Consider the following 18,936-nt stretch of genomic DNA (forward strand, 5'->3'; position numbering starts at 1 on the left):
GATAATATATAATAATATAAGACTGATTCAGGACCACTTATCTTGCTAAATATGTCGAAAGAGCTTCACATGTTTATCTTGGTGTAAGTTAAATTGCATCTGATAGTACTTTGACGTTTTCTGTTTATTTATGTAATGAAAATAGTGCTGGCAACTGCATAACGGAAATTCGATGCCACGAAAATCTGCATAGAATTTCAAAGATAGCGTGAAGTCAACCAAGCCGAACAGGGCCGGGCGGTTGACTGTGGCCTAGTCGTCCCTAGTTTACGGTAGGCTCCGAGCCCGAGAATGATGATGATGCCACGAAAAGGCTAAGCATATGTGTACTACATAGCCGAGCAAAACTGGAGCAATCGCTTTTTCAATTACTTGTATCAGGATATTCTTTTTTCCGGGTTAGTAATACAAATCATCCGAATCGATTAAATTGCGATTAGTGATCAAAATACCTCTAACGATCTTTTTAACGAAAAATTAAGTGTTTTATCACATTGTTGCGTTCTTATTTCACAAGCCACCAGAAGATAACAAACAGATCTCTCATAAAGGACTTCGGACATCGAACGGAACACATAATAATGAAATTTTACCTGTTAATAAAATTTGTATTATGTTTCCTGAGATGTCCGAAGTCCAGACAAGGGCTTTCTGGTGGTTATTCCACCAAAATAATTCGGTTATGAGTCGAACAATGACAAGGTGGTGGCTTGGTGGCGTGCTCCCGGATTTTGGAGTTGCAGGTTAGGTCCGCTAGAGGCGCTGGTGTCGGCAGTGGCGCTAGCGGAGCTGTCACGTGACGTGAGTTGGGGCGCACCGGAAGGAATGAAGCGATGTACTCTCATAAAGGACTTCGGACATCTCAGGAAACATAATACAAATTTTATTAACAGGTAAAATTTCATTATTAATTGCAATTTAAAGTACATTTTTTTACATATCACTGTAATATTATAGATTTATTATAAAGAAATTTTTAAATCAATTAACTTACGTATGACACATAAATCTTTTTTTGTGGTAATCATTTCGAATAGCAGTAAAAAGGTGTTGACTTTATCATTTTTATAAATATCATTTTTGTGTTGTGTATCTTAATGTTTATCAATGATTATCATTTATTACAAAAAGGTAAAATAAATACGAGTAAATTTTAAAATTATTTATTTTACTTAATAATATCTACCTATTATAAATCAATAAAAAAATGTCTCTTATCTATTATAATGATTTATTCTTAAATTAATTAAATTAGAAACTCATATTCGAGGGCATCGATGAAGGGTCTTCAGAAGGACTCTGACTGGAACTGAAAGAGCTGAGTGTTTCACGAGTTTCCTCTTTTATCTTGAGATGTTCTGTAGTAGAAGGGGGTCGCGGTAGTAACAACTTGTCTTTATCTTTTGATGATTTATCTTTGCTGCTGTGCTTGTGCTTGTGTTTATGTTTATGCTTCTTCTTTTCCTTCTTCTTTTTCTTCGCCTGGGAATAAAAAGTAATCTAACTAATATTTTTACTCTTAAAATTATATTCGTAAGGGGTGGAGTTTAAATTATAATGTGCAAATATCTGAAATTAAGACAGTTTTTTTTTAATTAAAAGCATCAAATTACCTTAGGTGTGGCTAGATCATGGTGATCTTTATCACGTTTGAACATGCCTGGCTCGAAGCCGACTGGTCCCGAGCTGCCTGGAATGCCGGGCAGCGGCACCGCATTGTCCGATATGAACTCGCGCTTGTTCTCCTCCTGACAAACATAACCTTCAAAGAACCTTTTTCCAAAGAGAATTTAAGAGATGACAATATCTATACAATTAACTGAAGTGCTTGTATGTAATATCGAAAAAAAAAACATAATTAGGGAATATGATGTCTTTTTTCTGTCTGTAAGTCCACGTTTGTTCCTAATAATCTCCGAAACGGCTGGATCGATTTTGACAGGACTTAAACGGTAAGACAGCTTAGATGTGCAGGAGTAACTTAGGCTACTTTTTTTAATCACTCCGCGCTGAAGAAGTTGCAGAGGACTCCTAATATATCAATAGAAATATCTGTAGTCGAAACCAGCAGTAAAATTACATTGCCATGACACTTGTATAAAATCAACATTGTTATCTCTATTTTTGGTGAATGTCTGAAATAGACCACAATATTTATAATACGCATGTCTTTTACAATGTAATTTCGTACTGAGGAAACATTTAAATAAAAAATGTTGTGTGAATTTTACGTTAATAATCGGGTAAAGTCGAACAGAAACATTAAAAAACTTCAAAAAAGAACTTTCTTTTCGAATGTATACGATTAATGTTCGCTAAAAAGTGACTACTGAGAGTAACAAAAAACTGACCACGTATTTTTTATTATAGGAAGAATTTTATGAGGTTGTTTTTTATCTTAAATATGATAATTAGTGTATATTTTATTGATAACGTCGAATTGGATAACTTAACATACATGCCCTGTATATTTAAATAAGGTCGACTGGTTGATACCGCAAAAGTTATTTCATATACGCACAAACTTATTTTCATTTTAAAAATCATTTTAATTATAAGAAAGGAGACTTTTATTTTCATAAAATACGCTTACTTTAGAAGATGTAAAAGATCTATGAAGAATCAAATGTAATAAAAGTATAAATAGAAAAAAAAAATAAGGAATAGAGAGTCAGGTCAACTAACGTTTAATTCCTCTGACCTTTGCCCTGAACTGACTTAAATGCAAACAAGAAATAAAGGTGCTATCAGGTTACTATACCAGACAGTACTTGGACAATAAGAAAACGAGTTCTTCCCTCTTCATAACTATATCCATCCCCTTCCCCGTCAAATCCACTTCTCCCACTATCCTAACAATACTTACATTGTAATTTCTAAGAGGTATATCAAGGACGGACACCACGTCAACCTTGTCGTCTTCCTCCTTGATACTAGACAAGGGCACTGGCAGGACATCGTCTCTCAGCGGGACGGCAGGCTTGCTGTCTATAGACATCGGCACAGCACCGTCTACATCCATCTCCATCTTTATATTATCCTATTCAATAAATAATACATTAAAATTTACGTAATAAAAGCGTAATTTATTCATGTAATAAAATATTAAACGTTATTCAAAAATAACATTCCATTCAACTTGTACTAATATGTTTTGGCTTCCAATACTTTTTGAGATTTCTAAACCTATACGCATAAGTAACTGTACGTACCTAAGTTAATTGACATACGCATAATAAACTTTTAAGTTTAGATAACTCATTAACTAACCTAGGAAACGGCTAAAACACTCACGTACATTCGTCCGGTGTCGGCACCGATTAGTTTCGAGCCCATCGGTGCCGACACCGGACAAACGTACGTGAGTGTTTTAGCCTTTTTCTATATTAGTTAATGATAATGTCTCACGAAAGTTTGAATAACTTAATTAGATAACTAATTTCACCTTGATATAGCTGTATATATTTTACTTTAATAATTTAACAAGTAGCAACTGCCGACACGTGCGGTCAATCAAATATTAAAATTAAAAAAAAAATATATTTGAATAAAAAAGTGATAAAAAACATTTAAATTACATGTCGTTCTGGAATAAAGTATGTGAGAACGTATATGTAATAACTAATTCAGTTAAATAATAATCCGGTTCTTGATCTTCGATATAATTGAATCAATTGGAAAGATAATGAAGCACATTTATTATGATGTTAAGATAATATTAATTAAGAGTCATATTTGAATACGTCCAATAATATGGGGTCTAATAAAAGCAGAGAATAAAAAAAATACAAAATGAAAACTTCACAAAAATACATATTGCAATTATTAATGTTGTTTGTATTACGAAATCAGTTTTCAAAGAAAAAACATGCAATCAACTTTTATTAACAAGTATTACAATTTAAAAAAAAAAAACTACAACAAATATTTTCTGTTACCGAAGCATTAATATTGCTTCGCCTGAAAATTATAAATCATAGAAAGTACGCGATAACCTACTTTTTAGGGATGCACTTGGACTATTCGATATTTTTATCGATTAAAATGCACTAGTTGTCTAACAAATCAATCAATTAATAGTGCAATTGTGAAGAATAAAAAGGGTACACACGTCTCGATAAAGTTTACAGATTTCCACTTGGGTCCATTCTAATACACATTTTCGAAAACAAAACAAGGCAGAATAAAAACAAAAAAATCTTTATAAACCATAATGCATTATTTTTTAATTACTAAACAACAAGATGTTCTCAATGCGACTATGTTTAACACATTCTTTTTTTTTAAGTATTTTTTTTGATGTGAAAAATCTATAGGATCACTTGTAAACCGAATTGTTGGCGTGGCGACGGGTCGCCCCGCTATACTAAAGTATACATATATATATATATATATATATATATATATATATATATATATATATATATATATATATATATATATATATTTTATGTGTTTAGTTTAATAATATTTAATATTAGGTCCTTACATATGAAATTGGCGTTTTTCGTACTGGCCACTTTAATCACGAATTTCTCCTCTTTGGTAAGGAATTCCAAATTCAAATTTGTACAGCTATAGACTCATGTATTTGTGGTTCGATGACCGTCATTCATTTGTTTTTTTTCTTCTGTTTTTTTCTGTTTGCGTCACTCATTTTACAAAATGGAAAACTTAAAATATCGCATTATTTACGAGTACGAGTTCCGCCGTGGCACTAGTGCTGCGGAAACGACTCGAAGGGTGAATGATGTGTATGGCGGTCGTGTTGCAAAAGAAAACACAGTTCGTTTTTGGTTCCAACGTTTTCGTTCTGGAAATTTCGATCTGCAGAACAAGCCCCGTGGACGGCCTGAGACTCAAGTTGATAATGAAGAGTTGAAGGCTATTGTGGAAGCGGATCCATCGCAAACCACGTCCGAGTTAGCTGCAGGCTGCGATGTTAGTGATAAAACTGTTTTAATTCACTTGAAGCAAATTGGGAAGATTAAAAAGCTTGAAACGTGGGTACCTCACGAATTGACTGAAGAAAACCGGCAAACGCGCGTCGACTGTTGCGTTACATTACCAAACCGGCAAATAATGAAGGTATTTCAAACCGAATCATTACCTGTGATGAAAAATGGGTTCTTTACGATAATCGGAAGCGCTCAGCGCAATGGTTGGATCCTGGCCAGCCAGCCAAATCCTGCCCCAAGCGAAAATTAACCCCAAAAAAGTTACTTGTAAGCGTTTGGTGGACTAGTGCCGGTATTGTTCATTACAGTTTTCTCAAATCTGGCCAGACTATTACGACTGATGTCTATTGTCAGCAATTGCAAACCATGATGGAAAAGCTAGCGGCTAAACAACCTAGGCTGGTCAATCACTCCACGCCACTGCTGCTTCACGACAACGCTAGACCACACACTGCGCAACAGACGGCTACTAAATTAGAAGAGCTTCAATTGGAAAGTCTAAGACATCCTCCGTCCTCCCCGGACCTTGCTCCAACAGATTACCATTTTTTTCGAAATTTGGATAACTTCTTGCAAGGGAAAAAATTCAACTCCGATGGGGCAGTCCAAATCGCCTTCAAAGATTTTATTGATTCCCGTCCGACTGGTTTTTTTAGTAAAGGGATCAATGAACTACCTATGAGATGGCAAAAGTGCATAGAAAATAATGGTTCATACTTTGATTAATTAAATATATTATATTAAAAAATATTCGACTTTTTGTTCCTCCCATACAAAACTCCAATTTCATATGTAAGGACCTAATATTATTTATTATTATTATTTCTTTTATATTAATTCTTTCTCCGCCTGGCTGGTTTTATTATTATTATTATTCCACATATTTATTAATTTTCGGATTTAATACATTTTTCTTATTATTCTTATTATCAATATCATTATTATTTATTTAACTATAATATTTTATGCATATTGTACACACACGATGTTTCACATCTGCCAGGCGTCCCATGACGGCTCACTAGTTTTTTTTTTATAATTGAATAGTAAACTATCGATACAACGCAACCAGTGACACATCACTATGACGTGTGGTTATTTATGGCGTGACCGTTGTACAAACATTGTTGGCAAAAAATAGGAAATTACATTTTCATCGCGTGATCAGCATGTAATCACCTTTTTCTTTAATAACTTAAAATGAGGTCATATTTGCTATTAATAAAAATACGTTGCAAAAAAAACTAAGATAATATCAAACGTGAAATAAATAATGTTAGTTTCATTGCATTTCTTAAAAAAAACAGACAAGTAAACTAACCTCAGTAATTATTTCTTGCTTGATGACCGGTTTCGCTTCCAACTCCCTCATTCGTTCCCGTTCTCTTTCCCTTTCTCTTTCTCTATCTTTTTCTCTCTCCAGTCTTTCTCTTTCTTTGTGGTGCATCTGTTTCATCATGGCCTGTATTTCTACAAGCGGCACACACACCGGCCTCTTTAGACCGTACAATGTGTAATACAGATCAACAAGATCACAACGAAGTCTCGCATCATTCGACAACTGACAGTTTATGTTATTCCACAATCTGTAACAAAATGTATTAACGTGTGTTATATTTAACAGTTAATAAAATAAACATTTATGTAGTAGAGTAAAGTAGAGTTTAAAGCGGAATAGTACATGTTGTATATGTAGAATGGACCTAGCATGAATACATGTGACAATCACCATCCTATTGTCATCGACAAAATTTGTATTTAAAATTGTGCAGCATCTCGGGTATAAATTACACCAAAAATCTCATACTAATTTTGACATAATTGCCGAGGACGAAGGCTATCATCACCAATATTCGTACTAGGCCCACAGTACGAATTTCACAACGAAGTTAATTCACTTCATACAAATTGGCACGTGTTTATTTCAATTTTCAAAATATGTAAGTGTGTGTATGTGTATATATGTGTGTGTATATATGTGTACCTGTGCACGACCGCCTCAGTGTCGAGGCGGTGTCGCTGGGCGCGCTCGAAGGGCGGCATGGTGACGAGCAGACGGGCGAGGCCGTGCCTCACGCCGGGCTCGGGGTCGCTCTCCACCGCAGTCAGCAGCGACGCCAGATCCTCCGCACGACCGTCCACACGCACAAAGTCCACTAAGCACTCGAACGCCGCCAACCTCACATCTGGTAAAACAACGTACATCATCAGCTCACTATATGTCCCCACTGAGGGGCTTGGAGCTTATTGGAGAATGTTTAGATGGATGGATGGATGTTTATTGGAAAGTATCTCCAGAACGGCTCAACGGATCTAGATGAAATTGGAAATAATTGTAGAACATAGCCCGGAAGGACATAAAAGATACTAGTAAGTTATTATATTAATCCGCGCGGACGGAGTCGTGGACGACAGCTAATAACTTCATAAACCTTACCTAAAAATATACTTCGTACCGACATAAAATAGAACTATAAATTCTCTTTTCAACGTTTTACACGAAAATCAAACTACCATCATGTACAGAATTAAGCATTAAAGAACGAAAAAATTGGGAAACAGACGAAGTCGCGGAGGTAGTTTGACATAAAATTAGATAATTTTCTTGTCTATAACGTTTCATCCGCTTTATTCCAGTAAAAGATGCTGTAAATAAAATAATGACAATCCTGAAATGATATTACCTATATACTGTCCGTACTGCGCATACGCTCTGAACACGGTGGGTATACTGGGCAGATGGCCGCACTGCTGCAGGCGACGTATCGCGCGCAGACAACTCACCGTCACCGTGTTCTTGTAACATGGCAACACCTTCTCCAAGTTCAACATACGTGTTATCTCTTCTAATACTAACTTTGTGTCCGCTGATAGTGAGTCCGCTGTTATTGGAGCACCCTGTATGTGCAATTACTTTTCAAAACTAATTCCCAATACCATAACTTAATAACACTCCGGTGAATAAAAATCAAATGATCTCACTTGTGTAACAATGTAGTTTTTTTATGAACAATAGCCTACCGAAATTTTGTTTGCTAGCCTCATTCAATACGTAGTTTTGTCCCATTTTTATAGTAAAGCAACTAATTACTACTTTCACTTACTGATTTTTAATGATTTTAAAACATTCCGCGTCTGATTGCTTACACAAATAACCTTATTGTATACTAAACAAACATAATATTATTGATAAATTCCACGCAGAATGTTTTAAAATTATAAAAAATCACAATCAGTAAGTGAAAGTAGTAATTAGTTCATCATCAGCTCACTATACATCCACACCGAGGGGCTCAGAGTCTACTCCAAGTTAGGGGTGACCAGGCCATAGTCAACCACACTGGCCCAGTGCGGGTTGGTTGACTTCACATATATCATTGAATTTCTTCTCAGATATGTGCAGGTTGCATCACGATGTTTTCCTTCACCGTAAGAACATCGGATAAATGTACATATGTAAATCGAAAAACACATTGGTACATGGCGGGATTCGAACCCAGGACCTGCAGATTGCAAGACAAGTGCTTAACCCCTGAGCCACCGACGCTCTAATTAGTTGCTTTACTTTAAAAATGGGACCAAACTATGTATTGAATGAGGCTAGCAAACAAAATTTCGGTAGGCTATTGTTCATAAAAAAAAACTACATTGTTACACTTGTCAAAATCAGTTTAGCATAGATTTTAGGAGCCATTTCAATACTTCCACATCGTTATATAAATACAGTCGAACCTGCATAAACTAGAGTTCTAGGGGCCGCGATATTTTTCTCTTTTATAGAGGTTTCTCCTGAACCCGAGTTTCTCGGTTATCGAGAACGTCTATGGGAATTGGACAATGACTCGCTTATAGAAGTTACTCACTTATCCAAGTTCGACTGTACATTTAAACCCAACTGATTACTTCTTACATGAATCTTATTAGCAAAGTATGGAAATAACCACATATCAAAAATTTTTAAACAATTAAAAATTAAGAACTGCGTTAAAAATCGATCTTATAATTTAAAAATGTAATAGTAGAAGACATCAAAAAGAAAATTACATAACAACCTATATAATATAAAGCCTGATTTAATTTAATATTTAAAATTCTCACTTACAGGTTGCAGCACAGAAATGACAGGCGTTATAGTTGCCGCCAACGCGTCGACCAACGCCGCTCTATAGTAGTTATCAGAGAAATGATTCTTCGAGTTGTCATTGTACTTAAACAGATCAAGAAGAAACCTGACCACTTCCGGAGGACATATACCATGAATATTTCTTAAACCTGATGATTATAATATTAATTTAGTCGGGTTAAAATGTAAAAGAGAGTATTGACAATATACCCATACAATAGCTAAAATCGTTTAGCATTCAATTAAAAAATACATTTTTACCAGCCATAGCAACAGGTATAGTTTTCTGTAAGAAATAATGCTGCAAATTGTCAAAATTATTCTGTTTGATGATGTGAGGTGCTGCGAATGAGCCAAACATTTTTCGGAATATGGTCAACATGGCCGGCGGACCTGCCCATGAGCTTATCATTGCATTCGCCACCTGAAATATACCAGAAAATGTAACACAAGAAAAAATGGGGTACAAAAATAAGCTCATAAAGTACTCAATGTGAACTTTATATTACTGTAATCACAGACTTATTAAAAAATGTTTGTAAATCACATTTTCAGCCAGTGAATAATATAATTTCTCAATCCCATTGAACTCAATCATATAATAACATATATGATAGCCAGACGGATCAAACAAACTACTTAAGTCTAACTGGTGTTAGTGGTCAACCAATATGGTATTAATAAGGCTAGTGGTAAACTAATTAAAATAGAATATTCCGCAGCAATTGTGTTTGCAATCAAACTTGGATAAGCGAAAACGAAAGTCCAGTACCGGCGGACGACCTCTATACGCGAGAATTTCGGGTTAGAGAAAACACCCTCTATAAGCGAGAAAATCGTGGACCCTTGAACTCTCGGTTATCCATGTTCAGGCGTGTATAATTTGATGGTTAAGCAACATACCTTGGTCAAGCAATGTGCAGCTCTACACCTTATCTTGTAGTATGTCTGTTCGTTCTCTATTGTATCGGTGAGTGCTTTCCGTGTGACGGGCTCAGGGAAGGCGTGCAATGCGTCGATAGCCTCGCTCTGAGCGGTGACGTCACGCTCGTGACGTAACTGATACTGCCACTGGTAGTCAGGCTGAGAGATCACCGTTGACCTCAAGAGAGACATCTCAGGATCCAAACGGATCCAAAGTACTGGTGAGTCACTGAAAAGAAGTGTTTTTTTGTTCTTTACTTTGTTTACATAGTATTGTTGGGTTAGTTTAGACCCAGAATAAGAAAAATATTATATTCGTAAATGTGATGTGTTATTAATTTAAAAATAAATAATTTTAAAAAATCACTTTTTGATAACTTTTATTATCATCTTGTTAAGTAAAAAGTAAAAAAAAGACAAATGATATGCAAAATTTGATGACAAACATTGGGACAGGTAGAACTAAAAAAAAACTTGTAAAAAAAACTTACTCCATAGCCGAGAGATCCATATCCACTTCCTCTCCTGTACACAGAGGTATCTTCTTCTTCTTGTTCCTTCTACTCTTACTATGGCATGTTATATCTGCCTTCACAACTGTGTTCTCAATCTGAAGAGTATGCTTAAATGTGCCGTCCAATTCTTGAAGTTGAACCAGTAAAGGTCCCACATACTTTCTTATACCACGCTCATGTACACTGTCTTGTCGTATTTCTAGTTCAATTGTATTTCTGTTTAAAAAAACAAAATGACAATTATCGTCTACCAGCATCTGTGTCTCCTATCCTATTGTGTGTCCTAGGATTCCTATCCTATTGCTTACCAAGACACAGTATCCTACCTTACATCTCTGTCAGATATTCATATCTAAATTCACTCTTAAGCATTTCGTCTTAAATAATTCTACACTAATATTGTAAAAAATATTGATTTGTAATTTTGTATGGTATGTGATATGTGTAAACTCAAAAACTGGACTAGGTGACATAAACTATATTTAATTTTGTAAAAAAAGCAAGAAAAGAAGGCTACATGAATATAAAAAAGTTTTTGGTCATATTTCTTACTAATATTATAAATGCGAATGTTTGGATGGATGTTTGTTTATAGGTATCTCTGAAACGGCTCAAAAGATCTTGATGATATTTGGTATACATAGGCTACTAACTATGTTTTTTTTTAAATTCCGTGCGGACAGAGTCGCGGGCGATAGTTACTTTAAGATAAATTCGAATATGTTTCAATATTTTTGTATCATCATAAATGTTGAGACTTACCTCTTCCGATTGAACAAAGAAGTGAGTTGGAACTTAGCGTGACCACTGGTCCTGACCCACTGATCCACGAACACGGCCATGTCTTTACCCGTCACAGTAAATATAGCTTTAACGAACAGATTGGTAGATAATAAGAGGTGACCCCATAGACCACTACCAATCTTGGTGTTTGCAGCATTAGTGGCCAAAGAGAGCTGTTTGTTGAACACTTGGAGGAGGAGTTCTTGACCGATTCGCTGCTCCAACATACGTAGTACCAAATGTGATTTCTTTCGCATTACCTAAGTGAAAAAAAAAAACAATTTTTTATTCCCAATTTTTTTTTTTGTTATTTTTAACTATACTAAATTGATAGGACCACTAAGGTTACTCGTCAAATGTCTCATGACAGAATCTCAAATTCCAAAACAGTGAAAAAGCTAGTTTTTTAACAAAAATCAAACTCATATAATTATCGTTGTTATCGAGTCTCTTGAAAAAGACATTTACATACGAAAAAAAATTGTAATATCATGGAATATGTTAAAAATTCTTACCTCAATATACCGTGGTGACATGGTATGGACGTTGCGAACAGGGAAATAGAAAACATCCTTTGGTTCCACACGAGCACCACTGGCAGGAGGCTGCCATGGGTCGAGGACAATCCCACCATATTGTTCTTCATAGCCCACAACCTGAACAACGCAATTCAGCTCAAAACATAAAGGTCATATATATTGGTTGTATAGTTAACTAGTTACATGCAAATACAACTGCAATCTTACTTATATTATAAATGCGAAAGTTTAGATGGATGGATGTTTATTTGAAGGAATCTCTGAAATGGCTTAACAGATCTTGATGAAATTTTGGCACAGATGTAGATAATAATCTGGAAGAACACATAGGCTAATAATAAGTTTTTTTTTAAATTCCGCGTGGACAGCAAGTACAGTATACAATAAATTACGATAAGATAAAGTTGGCTTTTTTTAACAAAAATACCTCTTGCAATTCCTGATGAATCCAATATCTGTATTCATTATTTCCAAAACACTTTTTGGAATACAAGCCACATAAATAATCAGGTATCCCTTTAGCAAGCCATAAGTCGGACCAATTTTGCATTGTTATGAAGCAACCGAAGAACTGTTCTGCAACTGCTTGTGCCATTGCCTTCCGGCTAATATATATTTGGTCAATAATAGCAATTGAATGGAGAAGATGTGTGCTAAGTATTGACATTGTTGTATATGCGCATGCATCATCTTCTGTCTGAAATTGAAGTTGGATTATCAAATAGCCTGCTGACACCAAAATATTTATTGAAAAAAACCTTATATAAAGTTTTAGCCCGAGTGGACACCAAACATGGTTATCTAACACAACATTTATAAAACACAGGAAAAATATCAAAGTTGCTGTGTGTTTGTTGTCAATGTTTCTGCCATAATCACCTACCTCATCTACAAACACTTGCTTGTAACATGGATAAGGATATCTAGTAGATAAAGTTTCTTCATAAAACTCAAAAGCTTCATGCAAATATCTGACAGTATTCTTAAGAATTTGCAATAAATGTGGTAGACAGTAATGTGTTACTTCATTCATGAATGGATCAACATATGTTTCAAAGGGCCTGGAAAAAAATATTGAATAATAAGTACGTATTTTATACCCAATAATATAAAATCTAAAAAAACATGTTTCATCAAAAATTAATGAAGAGAGAATCAATTTTAAATTAAATAATAGTGTTTAAGTTAAGTATAATATGTAAAGAGTGTATGGTAACTTTAAAATAAAAACATATTAAAAAAAAACACAGTATATTACCCTATAGCAAGTGCAATATTAGGAGCACATGCTGGTGTATTGACAATGTAATGGAATGTCTTTCGTCTGTGGTCCGGTGTGTACACCACATCTAAGAGCTCGCCACAAGACACCGCAGTCAAACATTCATCTACAGTGAACTCCAGTTTCCATGTACAAGGCTCAGCAAAACTGTCAACGCAGGGAAACCAAAGCCGAGCAGAGTGACCATATGTAAACATATGTGCCGATTTCTACAAAAGAAGAATTATGCGTTACACTGAGGGTAGAGCAACTAACTATATATATACTGTGTCCACCCATTACATAATAAGAAATACAGACTTATATACCCTTTTGTTTTTTTAATAAAATTTAATCATCATCTGCTCACTATACGTCCCCACCAAGGGGCTCGGTGCCTACTTCAAGTTAGGGGTGATTAGGCCATAGTCAACCACGCTGGCCCAGTGCGGGTTGGTTGACTACGCAAATATCATTGAATTTCTTCTCAGATATATGCAGGTTGCGTCACGATATTTTCCTTCACCGTATGAACGTCGGATAAATGTACATACGTAAATCGAAAAACACATGGTACCTGGCTGGATTCAAACCCAGGACCTGCAGATTGCAAGTCAAGTGCTTCACTCCTGAGGCACCAACGATCTTTATAGTTAATAACATATAGATATAGAAAGTTTAATATCACTGAATAATTATTTTACCTCAGTTAATGTTCCTTCCCCTTCAGGTACAACAAAATGCAGACCACCCTGTGGTGATTCTAATGAGAATTCAATGCCAATTCTCAATCCTCTACCTTCCCCAACTAAATGTGCTGCATCATCAGGAACTTGGATATGTAACTCTCCTGAATTATGATCAGGATCAACTTTCTGTGCAGCTGATAGATGATATCGTGAAAAAGTCTCCAATGACCTCCTGTAATAATATTACAAGCTGATTGTCTTATTTATATATTATTAGTTGTCGCCCGCCACTCCGTCCGCGCGCATTAAAAAAAACTTAATTAGTAGCCAATGTGTTCTTCCAGACTATGTTCTACATCTATGCCAAATTTCATCAAAATCTGTTAAGCCGTTCTGGAGATACCTTCAAACAAACATCCATCCATCCATCTAAACATTTGCAATTATAATATTTGTATGAAGTAGGATGATAATAAAAAAGCTCTTAAAATTCTCAACATTATCAGCATCTAGCAGTCAGCTTTACTGTTGAATAAATAAATAAAAACTTACGTATTGGGATCTGCTTGACATATATCCAGAAATGGGTCACAGTACTGAAAATTGGCTTCATATTGATCATTTAAACACACTCTGTAAATTCGGCACTGCTTTGCGTTCAAACGAATAAATCTCAAATTATCTTTCAAGGGTACTATTGTTAACTCGACGAAACCCTAAAAGATACATTAGGTAAGGTATTAAGTTTACAAGACCGAGTATCAAATAAGAACCATATCAAATTAAAACTTACAATTATACTTCGTCTTTCAAAACTGATGCCAGTTAAGCTCAAAATTTGATGGGCTGTAAAATAAGATACAATTATAAGCATTGGTTCCGATAAATGGAATGTATAGGAGTTTAGGAGTATTAAAGAATACTTATAATTTGAAAGGGCGACAATTATCGCCTGTCCGTTCTTTCTTCATTTTTAAATTATTTCATATACTTAGAATTATAGCATTTTAAAAGATTTAAATGTTTAGTTGGTAATGCTATTAACATTTAAAACAAGTTACAAATGTTATTTGGTTATTTTTATTTCTACTTCGATGACATTGATTATTGTTAAATGTCAACTGAACTGACATGAGACTGACAAAAGAAATTTTCTGTTTTACGCATACGTTCTTCTTCTTTATTTTTGGCTTTGGCACTAGGCATACGTTATTAGATTGTTTTGAAATCCCTAAAACAACAACAAAACAATTCCGGCACGTAACTCAGAGGGGTAAGCATAGATGATAGTCTTCCTTTTGTCCTGACTTGTAATTGTATCAAATTATAAGAAAAAAACTTTGATTTCTGAACTCATCTTGGTACAAAAATTATCTTTGGGCTCTGTGGCGACAATCTGTCAAAATACGAAAGGAATGAAAGAAGTAGAACTTAAGATTGTGATTAAAATTTATTGCTTTACGAAGATTGTATCCTAATAATTTTCATTCAGTGTATGAGTTACATTATTTAAGTATTTTAAAACAGTTTTCATGTTTGTTTTTAACTTAAGTTGTCAAAATGGGGGACTTGCCTTATTTGACTTGTTTGGTTTTGTACATATTTTCTTTTCAAATTATAGCTACTAATTCTCGCACCTCTAATATTTGGAAATTGGATGTTGATGAAGGACAAATCATTGACGGCAGTAAGTTGCCGCAGGTTAGTAAAAATTCAAAATATTGCGTTTTATATAACTTGTTTTTACCATGTGTACGAAATTCATTGCTGTACATTTGACCCTTTTTAGACTTGGTTACTTAAGTAGTTAGCCTTGGTTTCTTAAGAAATCTTACTTCAAGTAAGTTTTAAAAAATTAACAATATATTTTGTTTTTACATGGGTGCAAATTTATTTACATAACATACACAATTAAACAAATTCCTAAATTTTAGGATGAGACAGACAAATCTAAAATATCAGAAGAAGATGCTGTTTTTAATATAATTACATCCACTGTGTATTATGGAAATACTTGGACTAAGCATGGCTTTGACATGTTCTGCACAGACTGCCAAGTGTTTGACCAGCAAAGGTAAAAATATAATTTTATTGACTTTGCAATACTTATTTAAAAAAAAAAATAAGATCTTTGATCACATACAATAAATGTTAATGAAATGATAATAAAAAATTATCTGCTAAAGATAATAAATATTATTGTTGTATTGTCTATAACATAATAAACATTTTTAATCTGATTAAGGCAGATTTAAGTATTACAACTCAAAAATAAAAAATCCTAAACATAACAAGTGGTCAATTTCTCCTCTTACATCTTTGCTTAGAGCAATTATAAGTAGATAATAAGATTTTGTGGGTAATATCAGAATTACCCATTTTTATAATGTGATAGAATAACCTTATTTTAGTCATCACAGTGTTTATGCCATATACTAACAGAATTCAAAGTAAATATAAGAATATGAAAATAACAAATAACAAACAATACAATTATATAATACTAATGAGTCTATATAAAATACACAGAATACATATAAATGTGTGATACATTGAAAGATTTACACATTTTCTTGTTTTTTTAGGAATGCAATGGATAATGTTGAAGAAACACCTTCAACAGAAAGCAATGGGGACACAGATGAAGAATATTTGGACTGTGGAAAAGCTGTTAACTTCACATATTATGATAATTTGGTTGGGGTTGCAAGACGGCATAGACATCCTAATGTTCCCGAACCACAGGTAATGTAATTTATATTCTTTACTAACTATCCCCAATGACTTCATCAGGTCTCGATTCAAAACACCTAGAGCCTTTGTGGAATTACCTTTTGGGTCAGTATTGCTATTTTCCTTACATAAGATATGTGTGGCCCAATTTTTTTTAAGATTTCGGAATTATTATAATCATTAAATTTCATGATCAAAAAATTTTTTTTGTATGACAATATTTTCTGTTTGCAGAACTTGTTTCTTAATTATAGTTCAAGAATTTATGTTATTTTCCCAATGTCATAATTTATTATGTTTTAATTTTATAGGTGGCTCTTATATTCACAAAGAAAAAGTTATACAAAAATGGTATATCAGAGCTAGATATAAATGCTTTAGAGAGACGTTTGAAAAAAGCGAAAAGAGAAAAACCAAAGTCTGTTCAACTTTATAACCAGATTGGCAACTTCTGGAGAATTAAAGGCGACACTCGACAATCTATAGAGTGTTTCCGACGTGCGCTTGCAGTCTCGCCTTATAATGCAGAGGTAAATACTCGAAGTCAACACTACTTTATTACTTAGAAGACATGTAAAGTTATAGAATTTATTTTGTTTCTCACTTGGGATTGACTGTCATAAAGCAAGCTGTTAGCATATCTTACTAATGTGAATGTTTAGATGGATGGATGTTTATTTGAATGTATATCCGGAATGGCTCAACAGATCTTGATGAAATTTGGCACAGATGTAGAAAATAGTCTGGAAAAAAACATAGGCTGTTTATTAAGTTTTTTTTCAATGCCGTGCAGACGGAGGAATCGCGGGCAACAGCTAGTATAAGTTAGCATGACGGATAAGATTTCGATTTCCAATTGATTTGACTTAAATTTTGAAACCGATGATGTTCTTCAAAGTAATGTTATCCTAGGTGTTGCTGAACCTAGCAAGGGTCCTGTTCACGCTGCAGTACCTCGACGACGCCATCTACCTGACGAGGCGTTCGCTCGAGGTGCAGCCTCCGGACCGCAGCGCTTGGCAGCAGTACTTCACACTCGGAGAGATATTCAAAGCATATGGACATTATCAAGTGAGTACAAGTTGTTGCAGCACTAACGTTTAGGTGAAACCATAGATCTATATTACTTAAACCATAGAGAGGATAGTAAATTATTTCTATCAATAAGATTAGAAATAATTATTTGAATATTTCTATGCAGGTGTCGGCAGCATTTACAAACATGCACCAATGTCGTATGAATTTTCTTCAATTAAATGAGATTTCTCTATCATATTTCTTTATTGTATGTGTAATTCAGGAGGCAGCTCTACACTTGAAGCACACGCTGGACCTGCGGCCGGACTTTGAGCCGGCGCTGGCAGCGCTCAAAGACATCGAGAACATCCCGGAGGCATCTGTACACGTCTACACACTACTCATCATCGTTTGTCTGGTAACTATGTCCATTCTATAACAATTTATCAGAGTATGTTCTCACAATTTTTTTTATGTCGGAGTTTGTTGAATTATTTGATGTGATATGTCGATTGACCTATTTAATGAATTTGTTTACTGTTAAAGTTTGAAGCAATAATTAAATATTAAGTCTATAGAGTACTCGATGCTGCTATGTAATTCATTGCATAATTTATTATAAGACACATTTAAAGGTTATTATCGAATACTTTATCAAAGTAAATGACCTTGTTTTTGTGATAAACCATGTGTTGAAATAATCTTTAAAGGTAGTTTATAATATTATGATGTTTTAAAGGTTGTATATCTTTTAAGGTTAACAACCTACTTTTCTATCATTGTCATCGTGATGTCTCGCTGTTTCATACTAAGTTCTACGGAATAGACTTACTTCCCATGGATGATTTGGATATCTATGGCAGTTTAATAGACCAAATACTTTTTTTTTAAATTAAAACAAACGTCATCTACAGACTTAGTCCTTACTCATTTTTGCACATATTTCTTATGTCAACTTATAATAGTACCTTCTAACAAACATCCATCCATTCAGCTAAACATTCGCATTTACAATATTAGTAAGTTATTGCTGTTTCTTGCAGGTGATGGGAGTGTTACTCGTGATCCTGTCGTCGGTAGATAACGGTGTGGAGGTGGAGGAGCACAAGACTCAGCGGCACTTCAACAGAGCGATGGCGATGCGCTCGCTGCGAGGTGTGGCCATGTCAGGCTCTCGCGGCAGGAAGAAAGGCGGATCGTAAGACTACATCATATTACTGACACCTTCGGACCTGAGTTTCTAATCGAAAAATATGCTTGTTTTAAATTTTTTTTTTAAATATGGTTGTTTTTTATTTTCAACGACATTAAGTTAATTCGATATGAATGTTTTGCGTTTGATGATTGTTTTAAAGATTGGTTTTAAAATTTAAAATGGAAATGTTATAATTATT

The 18,936-nt window shown here is 34.5% G+C and overlaps 2 protein-coding genes across 2 annotated transcripts; one reads left to right on the forward strand and one right to left on the reverse strand.

Annotated features, from left to right (window-relative positions):
* Window positions 1–1,214: 1,214 nt before the first annotated feature.
* On the reverse strand, window positions 1,215–14,812 carry LOC106718386 (transcription initiation factor TFIID subunit 2). The gene is made up of 19 exons (XM_045686722.1): window positions 14,720–14,812; window positions 14,586–14,640; window positions 14,345–14,508; window positions 13,808–14,024; window positions 13,101–13,333; window positions 12,726–12,903; window positions 12,270–12,539; window positions 11,819–11,959; window positions 11,283–11,563; window positions 10,497–10,736; window positions 9,985–10,234; window positions 9,343–9,505; window positions 9,061–9,230; window positions 7,643–7,856; window positions 6,943–7,144; window positions 6,280–6,544; window positions 2,867–3,040; window positions 1,614–1,748; window positions 1,215–1,482 (listed from the first exon to the last, which is right to left on the reverse strand). Exons 1-19 carry the CDS (start codon window positions 14,761–14,763, stop codon window positions 1,252–1,254), a joined length of 3,627 nt encoding a protein of 1,208 aa, XP_045542678.1. The 5' UTR covers window positions 14,764–14,812; the 3' UTR covers window positions 1,215–1,251.
* A 374-nt stretch (window positions 14,813–15,186) lies between these two features.
* LOC106718385 lies at window positions 15,187–18,925 on the forward strand. The gene is made up of 7 exons (XM_045686897.1): window positions 15,187–15,493; window positions 15,727–15,866; window positions 16,378–16,537; window positions 16,837–17,055; window positions 17,438–17,596; window positions 17,826–17,960; window positions 18,586–18,925. Exons 1-7 carry the CDS (start codon window positions 15,353–15,355, stop codon window positions 18,742–18,744), a joined length of 1,113 nt encoding a protein of 370 aa, XP_045542853.1. The 5' UTR covers window positions 15,187–15,352; the 3' UTR covers window positions 18,745–18,925.
* The last annotated feature ends 11 nt before the right edge of the window (window positions 18,926–18,936 follow it).

The sequence above is a fragment of the Papilio machaon genome, chromosome 4 (assembly GCF_912999745.1).
Source record: "Papilio machaon chromosome 4, ilPapMach1.1, whole genome shotgun sequence".
Lineage (NCBI taxonomy): Eukaryota > Metazoa > Arthropoda > Insecta > Lepidoptera > Papilionidae > Papilio > Papilio machaon.

What these genes read in the sequence shown, in the direction of transcription:
- LOC106718385 (XM_045686897.1), top strand. Translation starts at nt 15,353, where the DNA reads ATGGGGGACTTGCCTTATTTGACTTGTTTGGTTTTGTACATATTTTCT. An exon ending in ACGGCAGTAAGTTGCCGCAG is followed by an intron (nt 15,494 to 15,726) that starts GTTAGTAAAAAT and finishes CCTAAATTTTAG; the next exon opens with GATGAGACAGACAAATCTAA. An exon ending in CTAATGTTCCCGAACCACAG is followed by an intron (nt 16,538 to 16,836) that starts GTAATGTAATTT and finishes TTAATTTTATAG; the next exon opens with GTGGCTCTTATATTCACAAA.
- LOC106718386 (XM_045686722.1), bottom strand. Translation starts at nt 14,763, where the DNA reads ATGAAGAAAGAACGGACAGGCGATAATTGTCGCCCTTTCAAATT. An exon ending in GGGAAGGAACATTAACTGAG is followed by an intron (nt 13,334 to 13,807) that starts GTAAAATAATTA and finishes CTTCTTTTGTAG; the next exon opens with AAATCGGCACATATGTTTAC. An exon ending in AGCAAGAAATAATTACTGAG is followed by an intron (nt 3,041 to 6,279) that starts GTTAGTTTACTT and finishes TTTATTGAATAG; the next exon opens with GATAATATAAAGATGGAGAT.